The sequence below is a fragment of the Microtus pennsylvanicus genome, chromosome 16, assembly GCF_037038515.1.
Source record: "Microtus pennsylvanicus isolate mMicPen1 chromosome 16, mMicPen1.hap1, whole genome shotgun sequence".
NCBI classification, from domain to species: domain Eukaryota; kingdom Metazoa; phylum Chordata; class Mammalia; order Rodentia; family Cricetidae; genus Microtus; species Microtus pennsylvanicus.
The window spans coordinates 6,335,006-6,357,799 of record NC_134594.1 but is presented as its reverse complement, the minus strand read 5'-3'; the positions used below and the strand labels follow the sequence as shown (position 1 = coordinate 6,357,799).

Below are 22,794 nucleotides of genomic sequence, written 5' to 3'. Positions count from 1 at the left end.
TGATTTAGCTCATCTCCTTGTCATGTCTCATCCGAGTGTGCATTGACGTTGATTTTCTCTTATTACTTTATTTTCCAACCTCCATGTCCATATTACTCTACATGTAGAGACTGCAGTTAAATTGAATGTAACTTTTACAGGAACCATGTGGTATATTAAATCACCGCCATCATACTTTAATTGCCTTATGGTGTACCTTTATGCTAAACTTGGAGATGGGCCCTATGGGGAAATTTTCCCAGAACTTCTTTTCGCATCTACATGCTGAATATTCAGTATCACATGGAATAAAACTTTGTTAGTGCTGGAGCTGACATCATCATATCTTTTCTGGTCAGCATGTACGTATATATACTGAATACTCTTTTTTTTTTATTTTTGCCATCTCGGTTAGATTTCAAACGTCACATGCATCAGCAGAGTAACTTGTATCAAGACTGAGCCTGGAGAAATGTCCATGAAATGTTCACCATCGGAGCCACACAGTGTACCACAGTCCTTGGCGTTTGGTAGACAACCACTCAGGGGCTTTTGTGTATTAGACACTAACTAGAACCCCGGAAGATGAGCAAGGCGTTCATTTTCAGAGCCATCAATCCAACAGCATCACATGAAAGCAGCAAAGACCCAAGAGATGATGAGAAGCACACCGACTGGTCCACCTGCCACTGCATGGGCTGTACTGAGGCTGATTCATAAGATTGGCAAAAGAGGTAAATTCCTTTCATGTCATCGACCGAGATGGCAGTGTACCCAGGGAAGGACCAAGTGATTAACAAGCTCCTGTGTCCGAGACCACAAGGAGGAAAAGACAATCTGCCCTGAACACTGCGGGAACAACAACTCTCAGTTGCCACCGGTGGGTGAGACAACCAGAGCTCTCTCAAAGGACTGGGACACAAAACTGCTGAAGTGGGGTGGGGGGCGAGTTCAGGAAGGGCAAAGCACCTCAATCACCCAGAGTTCAGGCAGAGCTTGTTTCAATTCCACCACACAGACCACGAGACAACTGATTATCCTCCCTGCAAATCTTAGCATTATTTCAGAAATGAAACTGAAAACAAAAAACGGAGAAAGAGATGAGACTGATGAGACCTATCTCAGTGAAGGGGAAAATGTCATATGATTCATAGACAGTAGATGGCACAGTGCCTAAAATATGACAATGCTATAAAAGATTGCCAACAGGTGAGGAGAAGCGGGAATGAGCAAGTAGCTGTGGGCATGGCCAATACACATATGGATAAGAAGGGGCATTGCAACAAGGCTCTGTGGACACAGTGCTTCCTGTACAAGAAGGAGGACCTGAACTCAGGTCTCAGCACCAACATGGAAAGGATTGGGCACATAGTGGTTTTGTCTGCTAACCCCGGCCCTGGGGTAGTGAGTGAGTAGACAGGGGGATCCTACAAGCTCCCTAGCCAGCCAGTGTAGCTAAAACAGGCAGCATAAGCTTCAGGGAGACACCTTGTCTAAAAGAAAGAAAGAAAGAAAGAAAGAAAGAAAGAAAGAAAGAAAGAAAGAAAGAAAGAAGGGAGGGAGGGAGGGAGGGAGGGAGGGAGGGAGGGAGGGAGGGAGGGAGGGAGGGAGGGAGGGAGGAGGGAGGAAGGAGGAAGGAGGGAGGGAGGGAGGGAGGGAGGGAGGAAGGAAGGAAGGAAGGAAGGAAGGAGGAAGGAAGGAAGGAGAAGGAAGGAAGGAAGGAAGAACCCAAGGTGAACACTAACAGAGAAAGGTACTTGATATTGACCTCTGACTTCACCATGCCTGTAACATACATGTGCTCATCCACAGATATTAACCTCTGGCTTCACCATCCCTGTAATACATATATTCATCCACAAACACACACACATGCCAAGCAAATAAATGAGTAAATTTATTTTTAATAAGAGATAGAAGATTTAGAGATAATAAAAATTTTATATATATATATATATATATATATTTAAAAAACGGAAAAACCTTGAAAATACAGTGTTATGAAAATCAAATGTCAGGTCGCCCCATCAAGTCCTCCAGGGGATAGAGGCATGAACATCTGCATAGTGCTACGTACCCATAGCTGGTCATCCATGCCCGGAGGGTTCTTTTTGATGAAAGCACCGTAGTATGTTGCGATGTTCCTATGATGAGAATATTTCTTCAACATGTTAATTTCTTGTTTGATTTCCTCCTCTTCATCCTGTTTTGCAACAATAAATAGTGGGTGTGAAAATCCAGTTACTTGGAGAATTCTACTCAATACTATAGACAGCAATGATGCATTATCAGTCTTCTCCTTAGCTGTTTAAAGAGGATCATCATGTTGTTTGGTTAAGAATGAAACTGTTTACAACATAACTCATTGGTGGCTCCGTGGGGTCGTCTCTTTGTATAGCTAGCAGACAACATGTCATCAGCTGGAGGGACAGAAGAAAGTCCATCGCTTCACCTAGAGGCTACCAGATAAGACCGGCAGTCAGCTCGAGGGAAGCGTCTCTCTCTGGTCCTCAAGCTGATCACATTCACCTGGGGAAGGCCGAGGACAAAGAAAGGGAAAACACATGATCTCAGATTTACATTTCGTTAGGCACAGTTCCTTTGAGGTTTCCTTTTATTGAAGTGCCTTGATGGAAGCCAATGAAAGCCAGATGGGAGAGGGGGCAAGGCGAGTTCTCAAGATCTGAAGGAGTTCACAAAGCAGGAGTCCTCCTCACCTTCAGGAAGCTCGACATGAAAGAAGAGGGGGAAACACAGTGCGGACATAAAAGACTCCACAGAGAAAGTTTCCTGACACACAGTGTCGTGCAGCTTCCACTTAGAGTCTACTAACTAGATCCTGGAGGGCACCCGTGTGTACTCACAATCTGACCTCATGTGTGTGTACTCACAATCTGACCTCATGTGTGTGTACTCACAATCTGACCTCATGTGTGTGCACACTCCACAATCTGACCTCATGTGTGTGTGCACTCCACAATCTGACCTTATGTGTGTGCACTCTGCAATCTGACCTCATGTGTGTGTGCACTCCACATCTGACCTTATGTGTGTGCACTCACAATCTGACTTTATGTGTGTGCACACTCCAGTTGCACTGCAGAACAGTGTTCCTTTTCTGAACTTGGTGGGAAGCTTCTGTACCAGGGCAACTGAGACAGGGTGGTCATGAGCAAGATGTTATGTTATCATGACTCAACCAACTGTGCCCTGTGTCTCTGCACCTTGCGCTACATGTGGACAATACAGGGTTCTTTCAGAGCCTCCTGTGCATGCTCTTTTCTTCTCTTCCCATAACTTCAACATGTTAATACCAAGGAAACTTGATTTCTACTCCCAAGGATGGATGTCTTCCTTGATGCCCCAAGGCCACGTCAGGGCCCCACTCATAAGTCCTGCCATCCTCCCGTATTATTCTTCACACTGAATGAGGCGTGTGTGTGTGTGTGTGTGTGTGTGTGTGTGTGTGTGTGTGACCCTGTGCTACAATTGTACTGATACTTTGGTGTCTATTCCATGCTTAACTCTCTTCTGCTTCAGATATCAGCTCTAATGTTTCTTCCCAGAAGAGCTCCCTGATCTGCCTGCCTTGGTACTAGCCACCTAGATTATATGACCCTTGTAACACCCAATCAGTTTTTCAACTTCTACCCATCCCTTATCACCACAGAAATCTCGCCTGCATTTGTTCAGTGTTTCATCCCCTGTACCAATCAGAAGTCCTGTTTCTGTGTGGCTGCAGAGACAGATGCCTGTGGGAGTACCGGCCCTAGGAGCAGCAGTAGGGTCGGCCAGCTGAGCAGATGACAATACGTGTGGAGTGAGGAAGGTGAGCATTGCCCAACCACACCGGAACAAAACAAAACAACAAACAAAACAAGTTCTCTGGGAGGAAAAAAAAACTAGAAAATTGTAAGCTTAGAACAAAAGCACATGCATCATGTAGCTTAACTAAATAAAAAAAAACTGGGAAATCTCAAAATAGATCAAGAGTTGGGGTGCTGAGCTAAGGAGGTGCATGGCTCTAACAGTGAGAATGAAGGGAGCTGGGCCGGTCGCTGAGGCAGGAGGTAGATGAAGCATCGCTGACCAAGGTATTCCTCCCTGCAGCTGCTGCCAAGACCCCACTGCTTCAGTGCCAGCCTACAGAGAGAATGACTTAAAGACCCTCAAGTTCTTGGGGGTCCTGGCATGCTCACTGCACTGTGGTGGAAATGAGCTCTTCTAATTCTCTGTGAAGGATGTGAGCCTCATTCCACTTGGGGAGCCTCATTATAACGAGGACAACCATCCTGAGGGTACGGGTGGCTAGTTCCATTAAAAGGGAATTATGCCGGTAATGAAAGACATAGATCACTTCCGCTGCACCCAGCAGACTCACTCGCGGCCGCACTTGAAGTCAGGCAGGCTCCACAACTCTTTGCAGCCTGCCTCTGGGTTCTCGACAAGAGCATGCGTGATGGATATGCCTGAAAAGGGCTGAGTGTGCCACTAAGAACAGTGAAGCCCCAGTGTCATTCAGTATGTAATTAAATCAAATAAGAGAACGGAAGGTGAGGACAAGGGCTGCATCACTATGTAAAGGTAAACTGAGCCGATCGTGGCCGTGAAGAATGCATTAATACTGAGTTTGAGGCTGGAACAGTGAGATAGGGTAGTTAGTGTACATGCTAAGTGTGGAATCAACCCTTTTTGAGCCACAGATTTCAGAACAGTCACTTACTGTTTTGGAACTGGGTTTTCATAACTACAGTGAAATGCAGATATTACAAGTTGAGTTTTTGTGCTACCTAAATAAGATATATGAAGGTTACAAGGTGAGAGACAAAATAAACATGGAGGCTAGTCCTCACATCAATGACAACGAAACCAATAGGGAACAAGGCTCATTCAGTGGGAGCAGCAGTCACTTGAATTTGAAGTTTAAGTTGCATTGTTTCCAAACACAATTGTGGGGCTCTGGATCTATAACCAGTAAGCAGTCCCAACACATTGATCTCAAGCGTCGATGGTCTTCTGAGCGAGCACGTCACTCATTACAGCTTCCAGGCTACAGCTGACAAGAGGAGCTCATACAGCTACACTGCAAGCATTTCAGCCTTACACTGTAGTGTGGCCCAGGGGGAGCAGGGAGGAACAAGACTCCTCAAGAGATAAAGAGCAATTGAGGCGAAAGCTAGATACAACAAGGCTTATGTTTTTGCTCTTTGTTTTGTGTGTGCCAGTGCACACATTTGTGTCTGTGTGGAGGTCAGAGGGCACCCTTAGGTCCCATTCCACAGACTCCACCCACCTTTTGTTCTTCATATAAGGTCTCTCACTGACCTGGACTGTGGCAAGCAGTCTAAGCTGGATATTCAGCAAAACCAAAGAATCCACCTAGTTCTACCTTCCAGCGTTGGGATTACAAGCACACGCTACCACACTATCATGGGTTTTGGGGATGAGCTCAGGGTCTTATGCTTGCAACATAAGCCCCCTACTGACTGAACTGTCTCCTCAGCCTTAGACTCAACGGTTTCAATTGGAGGAACACGCTCTGCTGTGTAAATGAACTATTCTTACATCCTAAGCCATAAGCATAGGGGACAAGCTCACTGGAAAATTAATGGCTACTGGATCATACTGAAAATAGAATAACAGCACCAAGTTGTCTGCGCTTTGAGGAAAGGGTAATCTAACAAGCTGAGTCCAGTACTTTACAAAGCTCTAACACTTCAAACAGAAGACTTCAAAATCTAGCCTGATTCATTGTGCTAACTTCAGGCACGGCATTTAAACTCTCCTGGCGTCAGTTATCTCCAGGCATGGATGTGAACAGGAACTATGGAAGCTGCTTCAGAAGTGATGAATGCTTACTTGAGCATAGCTTTCCTATTAATGTAAAAACCATGTGGCCTCTTATCAGAGGGATCTACTCAGTGTCTGGTAACCATGGTAAACTGAGAAGAAATGAACATAACATTTGGCTCCTCCTCCCCACAATCAAGAGTTCATTCAACTTCTCCTTGAAGCCGAACCCTGCAGGTAACTAGTATGGCCAATGGGATAGTAAGAAATGTGCTTTGGCAGAACCCCGAGGTCAGCCTTCTCCAACAGCATGCAGAGGATTATGGGTCTAACCTGTAGCCCACAGCTATGTTATTTATGTAATGCTCGCTATGTGCCAGGAGCTGTATTGCACTATTTTAATACTCAGAGCACATCTATGCCATGTTAACACTTTTTTATTATTGGTAGTTGTGGTAGTGACTAAACCAAAGCACCAAAGAGGAAAAGCTTAGAAACATATTTCAGTTCGGTGAGAAAAACCTGATTTTGCTCCCCCAGTGAAAAGAGCTTGTTAACATACAAAACTGTTTACTTAGATCACAAGGAATGATGGGAGATTTTAATATTGTGTATTTCTATCAGAGGGAAATGCTGCTGGAATATCTTTAGATGGGGGTTTTAAACTGAAGCCAATAAAACATCTAATAGTCTTGTGCTCTAAAATAAATAATTTGCCCAATGTCTAACTCTCAAACCATGGAATAAGAATAAAACTGTACCAAGTCTATAGGGAAATTAAAGTCACATGGATGCATAAATTCCTAAACAACCAGGCTGTGACTGATAGAATAAGTTGCTCTCCACCAACTGACAGCAAGGCCCCATTGCTGAAGAAAACACCCACACAACTCATTGAACAGGAAAAGTCAAGGTGGTGCCTACACAGAGCCTTCAATCCTATGTCCAAGTTCCTTTGGTGTAGGAAGGTACTCTGCAGGCTACTAAAAGAGAAATGTAAACACCAACCCAGCCACAAAACTTTTGATCTACAATCTATCCAGCCTGCAAAATATGCTGGGGCAACGGTAGCATAAAGTCAATGTCTGATTTGACATAAGGCCCACCTCCAAGTGATGGAACTCATACCCAACACTGCATGGGTAACCAAAACCAGACACTAGATAGACAGAAGACCTAGCTTAAACCAAACACTACTTTTATAAAGTAACAATAAAATGAGTCATAATGATATCCTGCTCTACTCATAGATCAGTGCCTCATTCAGTCATCATCAGAGACGCTTCCTCCTGCAACAGATGGGAACGGATATAGAGACCCACAGTGAGACAGTATGGAGAGAGAGAGCTTGAAACACTCAAGTCTAAATGGGATGTCTCTGTCAAGTCACAATTCTCAGAGCTTAGGGAACTCCTTAAAGAGGAGGTGCAAAGAAAGAGTATAAGAGGCAGAGAGATGGAGGACCGCAGGAGAAAGAGGCCTGCTCAGTCACCTGAGCAAAGCTCAGATGAACCCACAGAGACTGAAGCGGCAGGCACAGGACCAGCATGGGTCTACACCAGGTCCTCTGCATATATATATATATGGCTTTCAGTTCAGTGGTTTTATGGAATTCCTGAGTGTGTGAACGAGTGGATCTCTCATTCTTGAGCCTTCCCTTGGGGCCCTTTCCCTTTTGTTAATTTACCTTGTCTCACTTTGATGTGATGGTTTTGTTTTACCTTAGTATGTTTTATTTTGTTATGTTTTATTGTTACCTCTTAGAAGCGTATTCTTTTCTAATAAGAGACAGAGAAAGAATGGATGTGGGTGGGAGAGGAAGTGGACAGAACTTGGAAAAGTAGAGGAAGGGAAAACTATATTCAGAATATGTTATATAGGAAAAGAATCTATTTTTAATAAAGTGGAAAAATGCAAAATTTAAGCGGAGCTGACAAATAGAGAAGACAATGCCCCAACTAAAAGTCTCTCACCACCAAGAAAAGCAGCCAGTGCCAGAAATAAGGTGTATCTAGTTGAGTCATTGGACAAAGGGCCACATGGAAAGCCCCAAACAATTCATGCTAGCACTGAGGCTATAGGTTACTCTCTACTAAACGCTAGTAAGGGCCTATTGCTAAAGACAATGTTTATATATCTTACTGAACTCTGCAAAGTCAAGCCTGTGCCTAGAGTCTTCACCCATGCTGACAAGTGTTCATAACACTGAAATGTACCCTGCTACCAGAGAAGAAAGGTTACCACTAACTTAGCTACAGAACCTGCCATCTACCATGTTGACCTCCCTGCGTGATACACCTGAGCCAGAGTGGTACAAATTTTGTGGGAGTAACCAACCACTATCTGGATTTAAGCCCTACTTCAGGAGATGGAACCCTTGCCTGACATCAGTTGGGTAGCCAGGAACCTAAGACTAGATAGACCTAGGGGAAAACTGAATACTGCTGTCTGCTTAAAGAACATAGCAAATACAGTGACTCCTAACAACATTCTGCTACAGCCACACATCAGTGTCCCGCTCAGCCATCATAGGAGAAGCTTCCTACTCCAGTGGATGAGACTAATACAGAGACCCACAACTGCACAATGTGCAGAGAGAGACCTTGGAACACTCAGCCCTAAATGCCTTCCCTCGGGGCTCGAGGAGTTGTGTGGAAGAGTAGGTAGAAAGATCGTCAAAACCATCTAAGCTAGGGTGGACGACATCAAGGAAAGAGTGTCTTCCAGTCACAGCTGACAGGGCCTTCCAGACATAGGACTGGTGTACATAGAAATTCACAGAGACTGGTAGCATTCCGTGGCATACACAGGTTCAAGCCAGATGAGGCCCCATTGCTGAGTAAGAGAGGTAGACATGGGCTTCCATCCTTAACCAAGAACTATCTCCAACTGACTTGCAAAGGAAAACTTAGTTTTCCCCAATGGAGTCTCACTGGATCTATAAACCACACTCAAGGACAGGCCCCTTGGCCAGCAGTAGATGGCAGCACAAAATGGACTCAATGGCATTTTTGTAGGCGTTTTTCTCATGCTGCTTTGGCAATTTTTCATCTACTGTTCTTTTGTTTATCTATTATGGTTTCTGACTTTATGTTTTTTTAATTGGGTACGTGCAGGTATATATTATGCTTTCTCTTTGCTAATATTTTTATTTTATTGAATTCTTATTTTTAATAATAATAGCAATTTATTTTTATTGAATTATATTTTGTTTCCTTTTTATTTGCTTGTTTGTTCCCTAAAATGAGAGAAAGACAGTAAGGAGTTGGGCAGGTAGGGAGGTGGGGGTTCTGGGAGGCGTAGGGAGAGAGGAAACCATGATCAGAATATATTATATGAAAAAAAATTATCTCAACAACAATGACAACAAAGAAATGTAAAATTCAAACTTCTGAAATTTAAAGTTCCATTGCCTTTTGTGTGTTACTATCTTTTTGATTTGTTTCCTATCCAAATATAGAAGGAAAATTTACATTTTCTTAAATAGCTGCAAATAGTCAAAGTTGTTTTTAAAGTGTTTGATTGAAAACTTCAATAAAGTCTTCATACAGAACAGTATTCGGTGTACAAGTGAAGCTACCTAGCAAGCCAAACAGTAGACTGGCATTTTTTTAGTGTACAATTTTAATTAATGCATAATAAGTAGTTTGAGGGTTGCTTTTATTTGTTTATATCAGAATAAAATTTTCATATAATATATTCTGATATGGTTTTCACTCCCTCCTCTCCTCCCAGATCCTTCCTACCTCCTCATTCTTCCAGTCCCATGCCTTCTTTATCTCTCTTCAGAAATCAAACAGGCAAAACCCAGAATTTCAAAAAATATAACAAAAATAAAGAAAGAGAAAGCACAAGAAACACACACGAATGCCTTCCTGAGGCTGTGTGGAAGCTGCTCTCATGGCACCAAAAAACACACGTTTGAGCTAAGTTCAAAGATCAAACGGTGGTGATGTCATTGATGGAGAGGGTGAGAAGGCGTGGTATATGTGATTGGGAATGGAGTCATTTTCTCACAGAAAAAAATTCATGTTTTCCAAGGCCTTTATGAAGATGGGGTGTTGTATATTGCTTCCTAAGAGGGTCATTGTGCTATGGAGAAAAAAATACATATCTGTCTGCAAGAGACACAGAAATGCCACCACGCTCTACATAGAAAGCACTTTGCACATGAGTAGGTTTGATTCTCAGCCTAACTACATGAAACGAGCTGTATTATTTACAGTTAGTGGTGCAGCACAGAGAAGACAAGCAATAGGCCCAGCACGTCCTAAAATATCTCAGCTGGGAGATGTCTGATCAGGCAAGATTGACCGTTTGTATGGTTTTCTCTTCCCATAGGTCTCTCTTTCAGCCCTTGCGATGATGCCACTTATTCAGTCGTTTGACTGACGTCCACTGGAAATGAGATGCCTTGTATCTTAGACCCGCAGTTCAGCCAACAGCTACAGGAGTACAAGTGAGTGACCTTTGCCACCCGTGGGAGCACAGCCATTGATCGTTCTCTCCGCTTGGTTCTGGTTGTCAGGAAAAGTAGCTACCGATGTTTTTGTGACCTACAACTTGGATTTCACTCTGGTCCAGTTCTCTGCTCTGGTCGCTTCTATTTGCGCCTATGTGCTATTTTAGGGAGAACCCACCACACGCCAGGCTCTGCACTAGCCTGATTGGCTATAGTGAGGGGCAGCAGGTGGTTCCTATTGCCAACTGGAGAACTCTTTCCAGTCAGCAGGTTTTAAGTGAGAGGGGACCTTCATAAAGAGAAACACAAAAGATTCAAGTCATTAGGAAAACATGCCAGGTGGTGGTGGTGCACACCTTTAGTCCCAGTACTCGGGAGGCAGAGGCAGAGGCAGACGGATCTTCATGAGTTCAAGGACAGCTTGGTCTACAAGAGCTAGTTTCAGAACAACTAGGGCTGTTACATAGAGAAACGCTGTCTTGAAAAACCAAAAATTAAAAAAAATAAAAAAGGAGAAAAGAAAACAGCCAAAGCACTGCTGAAGAAATTACACTATGAAGAACTCAGAGAGCCACAAACTTGGGAGCCTAGAAAAGATGAGGGGCAGAATAGGAGTCAGTGGAGTGTTAGCAGCTCAGGGGTGGAGCATGAAGCTATAAAAGTCACACATTTACTGTGAGGAACTTTCCTGAACCCTGGATCTGAACAGTCCTGATCACGGGCTTGAAGTTTCTATATACCAATTTTCTCATCTGCACACTTGTGAATACCATTACAGAGTTAAGAGAAAGAACTGGAATTTTGATCAACTGCTTGGAGGTGCACAAATGAAAGGCACCATCAAACACAAATCATGGTGGGAAATGTTTTTAAAAATGAGTTTGTTTTCTTTTTTAGTTTGGAGGTGTTAGACTCAAGGGCTGACTGCATGCTCGCCCCCCTCTCTCCCTGTCACTCTGCCTCACTCTCTTTTTGTTATAAGCTATTTCTACCATGTGGCAAGCCCCGAATATAAGCCATGCACTCAAAACGGAAGAATGTGTGCAGAGATCCGGCCACGCACAAGCCACCAACGGTGGTGTCTGTACCAGTGATGAGGGCAGATGCTGATATATGCATGGGGTGGTGGGCAGCTCAGCTCCCTTTGTAGAGAAACGTCCCATGTTGGTGCTGCAGTGCGAGCCCAAAGTCACATCATGGGACACATTCTCAAAGGGAAAGCACACAATGGAGACAAAGAGGGATTTATCCATCTTTTCACTTTTGAAAGTTTTCAAGATGTACTTTATTGAACTATTCTGCCTACTAAAGACATCTACCTCAACTACCCTATAAAGGAGGTTCCCAGGAATCTCTATTGCAGGGGAGCCTTAGAAGGGGATTTCTAGGTTTGCAGGTGGTTCCATATACAGGAGTGCCCTTCTGAATTCTTTTTCTTTTCTAACCAAGACCTTCTCCTACTGTGACTCTCAGAACTGTCATTTTATCAAGGGGCATTTCCTATTCACCCACCTAGTTTTCTCTTGAATTCTCCCTCGATATTTTACATGCTTCTTCAAAGCGAGTTGGCCCTTTGACTGAAGTTACTGCTGAAGTGTTGAGTCTTTTGAAGGTGGAGGAATATTAAGATTTGGAAGGTCACTCAGTATAGACACCGAATACAGCAATTCATCCTTTCTCACATGAGTGGCTGGTCTCGGTGTTCAATTTCTGGAATGCGGCCCTGCTATCTTTCTAGGATCTCACTGTTGTGCTTAACTTTGGAAAGAGGGATACTTTCATATACAATGAGACTAGCAACCCAGCAACTCAGGTGATGGAGCTAGGGCTAAGCACAAGACAGTCACACATACTGACTAACTTGAGCACAGCATGTTAGCTCATGGGGCAGGTTACTGTCCCACATACAAGTACAAAATTCCAGTGTAAACTCTGAAATGCTTTTCGTGCTCATTTAACCTGCCTCATTCAGGAAGTTATCACCAAGACTAACTAAACTCAAGTTCAAGGACGTCGCATGTGTCATGAACTTCACATTACATACCTAAGCCTCAAGCCAAGTTTGAGACATCTATACACCCACTAAGGGAGGAAACTCCTGAGTCTGAATGAAATGCCCTGCTACCTTTCCACTTCCTATTCTATAAGATAGGCATTGGAAATGGGTACACCCCAAGCCCTGGATTCAAATTTCCCCTCTGCCATTTATTTATTTATTTATTCATTTATTTATTTATATTTAGTTTTTTTGGAATTTTTCGAGACCGGGTTTCTCTGTAGCTTTTTAGTTCCTGTCCTGGAACTAGCTCTTGTAGACCAGGCTGGCCTCGAACTCACAGAGATCTACCTGCCTCTGCCTCCTGAGCGCTGGGATTAAAGGCGTGCGCCACCACCGTCCGGCCCCCTCTGCCATTTATTATCTGTTGAGTTTGGGTAACTGACTTAAGTTTTACAGTTTCAATTCCTTCTATGTCAAATGAATGTAGTAACAATATCCTCTGGAGGACTTCCCTTTGAGAAATCAGCCTTCCCTGTCGTACTTTCAAAGCCAGGTATCCAGCCCAGGTTTTACTGAGAAGAACCAGAGGCCAAGAGCCTTGACCCAAGAGGCTGTACATATTCACTCTGGCTTTTTGCTATGGAGTCTCACTTAATGAGGAAATTAAAGCAGAAAGTAGACAGAATCCAGAGACAGACCTTGAATCATACCGTATGGATTTCTAAACCTAGCTGAGTTTTGGGAGAGTGTGTGTGTGTGTTTAATGTATACAAGCTAGTAAATTCACCTTTCAGCTTCCTTTAGCGTGAATGAGGATAGTACGACAACTCAAAACGCTTTGGTTACTGCAACCATGATTGGTCAGTATAAAGGTGAAAGCTTAGAAATTGTTGTTATGTCAGTATGTCCTAGATTTAATTTAGGCTGTTGCCATAAAGGGATTCATCTACACCAATAGCCTTCACTTTGGATGGGGAACATTTATAATCAAGGACCCCCAGCCTCATCACACTGGTGGCCAGAGAAAAAGTATCTACAGAATCCCAGGGAAGGAAAGCCCATCATCATCTTTGGTAGTGTGGCGTCTTTCTCTCTTTTGAAAAGAGTTATTTCTATTCTTGTTAATGACAAGCACGCATGTGTGTCTACATGCGGGTAGAGTACGTGAATGGCAGGAGCCCACCCGGAACTGATGTTCTAGGCAGTTGTGCGTTGCCCACAGTGTGAACACAGGAACACACTCGGGTGCCCTGGAAAAGCACTCTCTACTCCTAACTGCTGAGCTGTTGCTCCCGCCCCAGTGTGTCTCCTAAGGAGCTTGTTAAAGGGGAGAGCCAGAGAGGATTCTACAGCAGGCCTGGGAATCTGCATGCATGGTGGTCACCACAGAGCTACTGAGGGGCCACTCATGCTGGCTGCTCAGATGGGGCTAGGTCCTCCCAGCTCTCTCAGGGAAAATTAGAGATTCAGATGAAGCGGTGAAGGAATTCTCACAATGGGAAAATTTTCATAATGATTTAGGCAACCTAAAAGGACTCTGAAGCCCAAGAGAGTGTAAGCAGCAATTTTGAAGCCAATTTGGCAAATTTTGAGGTGTTTAAGCACTAAAACTGGAAGAGTGTGGGCTCTGCATTTGGTCTACTCCGGGACTCTTTTCTAAAAGTGGAAGCAATATAGAATAAAATAAAAAATTTGAAAATTAATTTCAAGCTTGTGTCCTCATCAATTTCATTGCAATCAACTGCAGTCACTTCGCAGAAGGTCACAGAACACAATCAACAAAGATGACCTTCACGAACTCATCCCAGCTTTGAACAGAACAGTCATAATGAACACAATTCAAATAATTGTTGAGGAGCGTTTGCACTGGACTCTATAACACACAGAAGACGGCGTGGCGAAATGGAATCAACTGCCTCTTAAAGCGAATACCAGAGTTTACCAGAGGAAGAGCTGTCGTCGTTGACTGTGACAGGCAGGGATATGATGCGAGGCTCACTGGATCCTGCCTCAGCCAGCAGGGCAATAATGAACCCATTTCCTGCTGTACAGCACATCTGCCTTTGTTGAGGGTCAGCGGTTAAATAAGAGTCAATGCTGTGACTAAATCACAGAAATGCAGCCAGCTCTTCTGAAAATGGGTTCTCCAGGAGAACCGAGCTCATATACCATGAAACGCCTGTGGTATGAAATGGGCTGGCTCCCCAACACATGCAGAATGGCAGTCTCTGTCTAGCAGCAAGTAATTTTTCAAAGGGCTTACTTGCCAACAGAAACCCAGCTGACAAAAGCTAACTGATATTCCATGGCCTGAAAGTGCATATGTCAGGCTATATAACTGAATGACAATTTTCTTTTATGGTAAGCAAGGTGGCCCAGCAGCACTAACCGTGGTTCCTGGAATAATTTAAAACCTCCCCAGGAAAGGCAAGAACTAGGAAAGTGGTGGTCATTGTCCCCAAGTCCCACTTTCACGTCAGTAAGCAACTTTATGCGTTCCCGTCCATGATGTCAGTGAAACTCAGCGGCCACACAACAGAACCTAATCCACAGTGTGGTCACCTCGGTCTCATGACAGCCATTGGTCACTGAGACACAAAGAGCATCTTAGTGTGCAGAAAGGTGACTCAATCAAAGAACAACAGCAGGTCCGCTAAACAAAATCTAACTCATTTTGTAGTGGGGCTTTGTAAAAGGCTTATGTATATATTATAAGCTTATATTTATTTATAAATATATAGCCTCTATTACTAGAGGCTTACTATACCAGATTTTGATTTTTGTGTCATATCCTGCTAATTCACTATTCCAATATGCACTCCTTTACTTCTGACTTATAGGAGCTATATTTTCTTTCTTTTCTGGTGATTTCTTGTAGGTTTACACTGTATTTAGATTTTATACAGCCTACACATCCTCCCTCCTGTTTCTTCTGGACCCCTTTAGGACCTTTATTTTTTTCTTTGTTTAAAAAATAAAGAAGTTAATTTATTGAAAATTTTATAAAACACATTTTGATTATATTTTCCCCAATTTCTCTTTTAACTCCTCCCATATTCCCTCCCCCATCGCTACCCCTACTTCTGTGTCCTCTTTGTAATTTGTGCTGTCCGGGTACCCCTGGATGTGGAGCCATCCTCCAGATGTGCAGCTGACCTACCAGGAGCCACATTCCGCAAGGAAACTCCCTCTCCCTTCCCCCAGAAGCCACAGCTGTGCATCCTCAGTCCGGGGTAAGGCCTTGTGGGCCCCGTTCCACAGAACCTGTATTTTCAACTAGACACATTGCTAGGCATTCAAGAAGAATGCCACTGCATATTTTCCTGATGGATAAAGTCCATGGAGACTCTCACAGGCAGGGAGGCTGTGAGTTAAAGTGACAAACCAGAAGGATAAACCACCCTGTGTGGGCACACTGCTGCCCAGTACCCCACACTATTGTCTTCCTTTCTCTCTCTGCTGCTTTGATAAAAGCAGTTATGGGAGGTGGCTTTAGTTGAGGTCACTGTTCAATGGTTCAGCCCAAGGCAGGAAAGTAAAGCAGGCAGGAGTGTGGAGCAGCTGGTCACATGATGCCCTGAATCAGGGCCAGAAAGTCATGAATTCACGCTGCTGCGCAGTTCTCTTTATTTCATAGTCCAGGATCCCAGCCAGGGGAATGGTGCCACCCCGAGTGGGCAGATCTCATCTCAACAAACACAATCAAGACAATCCCCACAGGCATGCTCAGAGGCCGGTCTCTCCAGAGATTCTAGATTGTTATCAGCTTTACAATTAACACTAGCCACCATAATTGCCAGCCTCTTGACTCTTTTCAACATGATGAAAAAGATGCCGGGCGGTGGTGGCGCACACCTTTAATCCCAGCACTCGGGAGGCAGAGGCAGGCGGATCTCTGTGAGTTCGAGACCAGCCCGGTCTACAAGAGCTAGTTCCAGGACAGGCTCCAAACCACAGAGAAACCCTGTCTCAAAAAAAAAAAAAAAAAAAAAAAAGAAGAAGACACTTTTGACCACGCTTAATCCTCTGTTTCAAGTGGCAGAGCATACCGCTAATTGAAATAATCCATGTGCATTTCTTAGTCAACGCCAGGTGATGTAATCAACAATTGAGGTCAAATAGTTGAATTAGTTCGCAACACCTAAAACTGAGTGTACCAAAGACAGTAAAAAGAAACACAAAACCACACATCCAGTAGTAAACATTTTAGGGTGTCACTCCACTGGTAATAAATACAAGAACAAGATTTTCCTATTATTAATCATTATAATTAATTATTATACTATAATATATATATAATTAATTATTATACTGTAAAGTATAATTTAGAGGGCAAAGTAGATCAATAATGAAGAAGGAATAAGCAAACAATTGATACTATGTGTGATATTTACAGATTGTGATAGGTTTTCTGGAGAGCCTTACAACACTCATAATTACCGGAGTTAACAGACTCCTGTGACATTACAGCTAACATGCACACAAACTGTGTACCCTTTCTCTCTCTCTCTCTAAAATCTGTTTCTTGGTTATTGATATCTCTGTGTGACTCATTCCCTGATGACTGCTTATATTCAGTATTTTACTTCTGACCAAATGGAGACTTTGGTCTTTTAGCTTTTATGTACAACATAAAAAGAGAGACATCATAGAAGAGTTCCCAGGACAAGAGAATATTATTAACATGTTTTTGATGTTCAATGAATCCTTTAAAATCTGACTTCCATTCTATAATCTTGAAAAGTTATTAAAATATTTTAAATTAGACCAAGCAAAAAAATGGAAAGCAATAGATTGTGTTTAGTGCAAAGACTAAAGAAATATCAGATCGCTTTGATCATCCACGCACAAGTTTGGGTTAGAACTGCTCTCTAATAAATAGGAATGTGTGGGTGATTACTTGGTCAAAAATATTTTATTTCAGAAAATGTTCATTTTTAAATGTAGTATGAGAATTTTACAACTATCCAAGATCTTCCCTTTAGGCAAACAGTAAAGCCCCATCTCTTCTTTGTAATCTCAGTGGTATACTTCTAACACTTTGGAATCCTTGCTTCTCCTTCAAATGCAAATGTCCGTGGTTATGTTTATGTAAATTATTGGCACACAGCATTCGTCTAACCGCCTGAGGCAGTGCGTAGTACTGAATTTAATCGGAGTGATTTATTCTTGGCCTGCTCAGTTGGCTATTGCAGTTCTTATTTCTTCGCATGAATCACAAATGCGAAAGGTTCTGAAATATTTAGAAAGATCGCTTTTCTGGCAAATATTTTTTTCCTGTCACTCACATCTTTGCTACAACTGTATAGCTAATGAGATGACGTGATTAAAAAAAAAATGCCTTACCCCTGTGACGTCCATAACCTTAATGGCTGCAAGCTGTCCTGTTTTGACATGACGACCCTGAAAGAAGAAAAAAAAACATAATTTCAAAAGACTGAGCTGTGATGAGTGTGTTAGTTTTTCTGTTCCAACCATGTAAAGATTAATGCCTGGATCAATGTTATAGCATGCTAAAACCAGACCGACGAAAACAGACAGCAGAAACGCTTTGAAGATGGAATTCTAGTTACTAATTATTTCTTTCAAACACTGCCTGTTATGCCCTATTATGAATGGAAATGTTGGACAATTCAGTTTTCTTTCTATGAAAAGTACTCGATAAGGGCTTTGTGAGTGGCAGATTCACGCAGGAGTAGAGACCAGCCTGGATGGAGGGGACAAGTAAATCTCAGAATTTAAGAAACTTAAGAGACTTTTTTTTTTCAGTTCTTAAAACATTTTGCATTTTGGGCTGGGAATAGGGCCTAGTGGAAGAGTACTAGTCCGGCATGCACAAGGCTTTAGGGCCAATCAACATGACTGAAAACAACAACAACAATATCAACTGGCTGTGACTGCCATTGCCAGCTGGGTGTGGGCAATGTGTAGAGCCAACACCCAGCGATGGGGAAGGGAAATAGGAATTATGACTTTCAACTCATCATCCCCAAGAGCATCTGAAAATTTAGCTTCCACAGTGAGAGAGGGGAACAGTGCTACTGGGACTAGGCACCAAGGCTGGGGACTCCTAACTTCCAAGTTAGAACAGCCAAGCTCACAGGAAGTCACAACAGCTACAGCGCTGTGGTGATGAGTCCCAGAGAGCTGTCAGCATCACGGAGGTCTGATGAATATTGTCATGCTGTGCTGTCTTCAGAAAGAGACTCACAGCTAGCTTCAAAGATGGTTAACCACATCTAGAACAAGTTTCTCCTCCGAAGAACTGAAAGTCAGAAGAGCAACTATAGACCAACACAGGGCGTTGATTTGATATCATCCAACCAATCTCTGTTACAATTCTCTGAATGAGGCAAAGCAGTCCTTCAGGTGGCCAACAGCGCTCCCCAAGAGCTGACCTCCCTTGTGCAAGGCACCTTGATAGAGGCCCACCGGCTCTGGACCTTGTGGCCCAACTGTTTGCAGTTCTCCAAACACTATTATTTTTAGCCTCTGGAATGGTCCATCTTCTAGGTCTTTGCCTTCCTGATCCTGCGATGCATCTACTTGTTTCTAGATTTAATTAAAGTTATCGCTCCTCCCCCTGTCAGTCAATCCTCACCCCTGTGCTACCACGGAGCAGGAAGTTCCATCCTTGCTTGGTGCATGTTTTATCAGCCTTCTCCCTGTGGTCTCGACTTCCTTTCTCTCCTCTCTGCCGTCATACGCAGCACCAACCCTGAAACCGACCCTAATGGCATCTCCTCTGCTCAGGACTTTGATCATCCAAGTCTAGACACTCTCTGAATCCCTTTCTCCCAACGTGGTATGTCTTTCTAGTCTTTCTACATAGAAACACTATGCATGAGATGCATGAGATCTTTAGCTCCTTCAGAAGCACGGACTCTTCTTGGAGTGAATAATTTGGTACAGGGGACCCCAACATCTAATTAAAGAGCAGCAGCTGGGGTAGAATAAAGCCACTCTTCAGAGGACAGAGGGGAGAACCATCCCTGCGAAATTTCCCACAGAAGGCCCTGGCAAGGTCTTGGTTTGAAATCGATAAAATAACCCCTACTTTAAAAAGGAAGGGTTTATGGTAGAGCTGACACATGATCCGACCGATGCCATGTTGGGATGGCAGGTTGGGCTTACACGAGTCTGCAAACGGAACAATGAACAGCAGGCCTCAGGCTTCCTCACACTGGAGCAGCGAGGCTGCTGAGCTGTCAAACCCTGATGGTCAGGAAGGAGCACAAGGACCAGGGAGGACCCTGCTCAGCGTGAGCTGCCTTTGACATCACTGGAGAGTGTCAAAGCTGGTTAGCATCTAGATTAAGGCAGACCTTCAGGCAATGGTTCTGAGTTAGCTGACTTCAAGGTCATTAAATGTCTGAGGCACAGTTGGGATTGAGGACTTTTCAAGGAAACCGCATCATAAAATCGAGAGTAAATTGATAAAAACATCACCATAATGCACACAAACAATCCTATTCTTTTAGGGATCAGGCTCAAGTCTCACAGTCAAAGAGACCCCTATATCACGAAATATTATCCTCTATCCCATTTCTGCCACCCAGAACGTGGGAATCAAATCTTACTGTTGAAATTCAAAAATGATTTTTGTTTGGTTTCCTTAAACATTGTGTGTATGTATACATATGGTGTGTACATGTGTCTGAGTGTGTGTATGTATGTATGTATGTATGTATGTATGTATCCAGGCACGTATGTGTATATGTTGGCGTCTGTATGTGTGTGCATGTATGTCTGTATATGTATGAGTGTGTGTATGTGTGGCATGGTGTGCTTGTATATGTGTTCGTGTGTGTATGTATGTGTGTGCATGTATGCGTGTATGTGTATGAGTGTGTGATTGTGTGTGTGTGTGTGTGTGTGTGTGTGTGTGTGTGTGTGTGACCCGTCTCAGTCAGGCGCTGGTCCTCACCTTCTCTCCCTTGTTTGAAACAAGGTCTTTCTTTCTCTTCTTTGGTCATTTCTTCATATGCCAAGCTAGTAGGCCCTTGGGCTTGCAATGGTCTCCTGTCTTTACTTTCCATCTCACTGTGAGAGCGCTGGCTTTATAGTCATTTTGATTAAAACTCAGGTCCTGTTGTGAGGCAGACCTTTCTCCTGAAGTCATCTCCCCAGCCCCTTGCTTTCTTTCTGAGACAGTTTTGGGGAGCTCGGGCTGGACTTGAATTCATTATATAGCCAAGAATGCCCTTGAACTCACAATCCTCCTTCCCCTATATCACAAATGCTATATGCTTGAATTACAAGATTTTTTTTAAGAAAAATCATATTTCACATAAGTTAAACACTGATCTGTTCATCCCTGCTTCACATAGATCTTGTTTTTTTAACTTTCTAAAAATCTGAAGCCAGGATAGCAGGCGGATCTCACTACCACAGGGATGTGAAATTTCCACATTCCTTCCAAAAACTTTAATATTTCTTGCTGCTCTTAAGAGTAATTAAAAATACAAATATAGACATCATTTGAATTTGAATCTAATTTGTAAGTCCAATGAAAAACAGAAAATTAAATTTCTATGAAAGGAAAACAATCTTCTAAATGGAGACAAAAGAGTTGAATAAGAGTCTTCGCCAAAAAATAGTCTGAAACAACTGAGACATTTCTGAATAAAAGTATAAACTATTTTTTTTCTTCTGAGATATTTCACAGTAACAAAAGGTAGTGAACAGATTAAAAATCTAGAAAAAAACACACAACTAAAATCCTATTGCTAAAGAAAATGGTGTAGAAAAACTCTGTCCAAGAATGGATGAGGAAGGGCTTCTGGGAAAGCCAGGAGCCTATGGCATTAACAAAATGATCTGAGTTCGAATGCAGACACTGGATCCCAGGCACCCACAGAGGAAACCAGGCACAGCTGCGCATTGGATCCAGGCACCCACAGAGGAAACCAGGCACAGTCGGGCATACGTCTAAGCCTGCCACTGGGTTTAGAGGACAGCAAAGACAGGTGGGTGCCTGCAGCTGTTGGGCAGCCAGACAAATGGAATAAATGAACTCCATGCTGAGGGAAAGACCCCCTGTCACAAACTATGAAGAGCTATGGAGGGTGATATGCAACAATGACCTCAGGCTTACACAGGCACACACACAGACTCCCTCTCTCTGTCTCTCTGTCTCTCTGTCTCTCTGTCTCTCTGTCTCTCTGTCTCTCTCTCTCTCTCTCTCTCTCTCTCTCTCTCTCTCTCTCTCTCATGCGCACGCACATATGCACACAAGCACACACATCAGGGAAGCAGGTCTGTGGAGATCACAGGTGCTGAAGAGTCAGTCAGTCACAAATTTACTCTTTCCCATTTCCACCTTTCTGCTCTGTCACTTTGATGTGAAGACCTGGGCGGATTCTCGTTCCATATAAAAGAGTCAATACCAAAACAAAACGCGACCCACCCAAGCATGCTCACATTTTCCTCTGTCTCCTCCATAAAATAACTGCAAGAGAAAAACAACCATTTCCTCAGAAAAGACTGTGGAAGCATAGACTCTGTGGTGTTATTTTCTGAAAAACAGCCAGCCAGCTGTGGAGCCCCTAGCCTGAGGCTAGCCCGGAAAGAGCCAGCCAGCTGTGGAGCCGCTAGCCAGAGGCTAGCCTAGCAGACAGCGCTTTCATTTCTAGGTCAGCAAAATGCATTTTTTTGCGAAGGAAGCACACATGGCAGATCAGACAGTCTCTGCACTGTCTCACCCTCCCATCCATACTCTTTTGAATTAGCTTAGAGACGATCTCCCCTCTATAAGGAAATGTTCTTCAATTTCCCCGTTGCAAATGAATGCACCGCCTTTGCATTTCCACAGCGTTCTATGCTAACCCCTGCTGATCCCAACCAATATTGTTCTTTTCTTTTCTTTTTTTATCAAATATGCATTTTCAGAATAATGAAAATAAATCAGATCAAACAAATAGAAGGACTGAGAGTGTTGCTCAGTGGCAGAACAATTTCCCAGGATGCACAAGGCCCTAGGTCCATACTAACCACCAAGGAAGAGAGATGTGCAGAACACATAGGAATGGCAGGTGTTGCTTCGGGTACCAATTTAGGCTATATCTATCTGTATCTGTCCATCTACCTGTCTGCCCATCAGTCACTGGTGCCGCAGTATACCATCTTGAGCAGTGGTTCTCAGCCTTCCTGATGCTGAGACCCTGTAATACAGTTTCTCATGTTGTGGTGACATCAAAACATAAATTATTTCATTGTTACTTCGTAACTGCAATCTTGCTATTGTTATGAATCATCATGCAAATATCTGATATGCAGGGCATCTGATAAGTGACCCCCATGAAAGGGTCATTTAAGCCTCAAAGGGCTTGTGATCCACAGGTTGGGAACAGCTGATCCGGAGTCTCCACCACAAACTGAAGCCCCAGGAAGCTGTCACTCAATCACAACCCTCTCTGAGGACGGCCCTCAGCTGAAGGGGTCACCCCACTTACGGTCGTGCTCCCACCTGGAGACAACTGGAAAATGATGACAGCTTGGACCAGGGTGGAAGTATTAGAATATGAGAGCTGGACAGGGTCTAGAGATATGCAGAAGGCTAAAG

At 43.4% G+C, this 22,794-nt stretch overlaps 1 protein-coding gene across 9 annotated transcripts in view; it reads right to left on the bottom strand.

The window, feature by feature from the left end:
- Tnik (TRAF2 and NCK interacting kinase) overlaps nucleotides 1-22,794 on the bottom strand; it is a 404,440-nt gene that overhangs the window by 149,609 nt on the left and 232,037 nt on the right. For all 9 annotated transcript variants that reach the window (XM_075951104.1, XM_075951107.1, XM_075951102.1 and 6 more), the window contains exons 3-4: nucleotides 17,577-17,633; nucleotides 2,057-2,182 (exon numbers count right to left, since the gene is read on the bottom strand). In XM_075951104.1, the coding sequence (XP_075807219.1) occupies nucleotides 2,057-2,182; nucleotides 17,577-17,633 (183 nt within the window). The remainder of the gene's footprint in view (nucleotides 1-2,056; nucleotides 2,183-17,576; nucleotides 17,634-22,794) is intronic.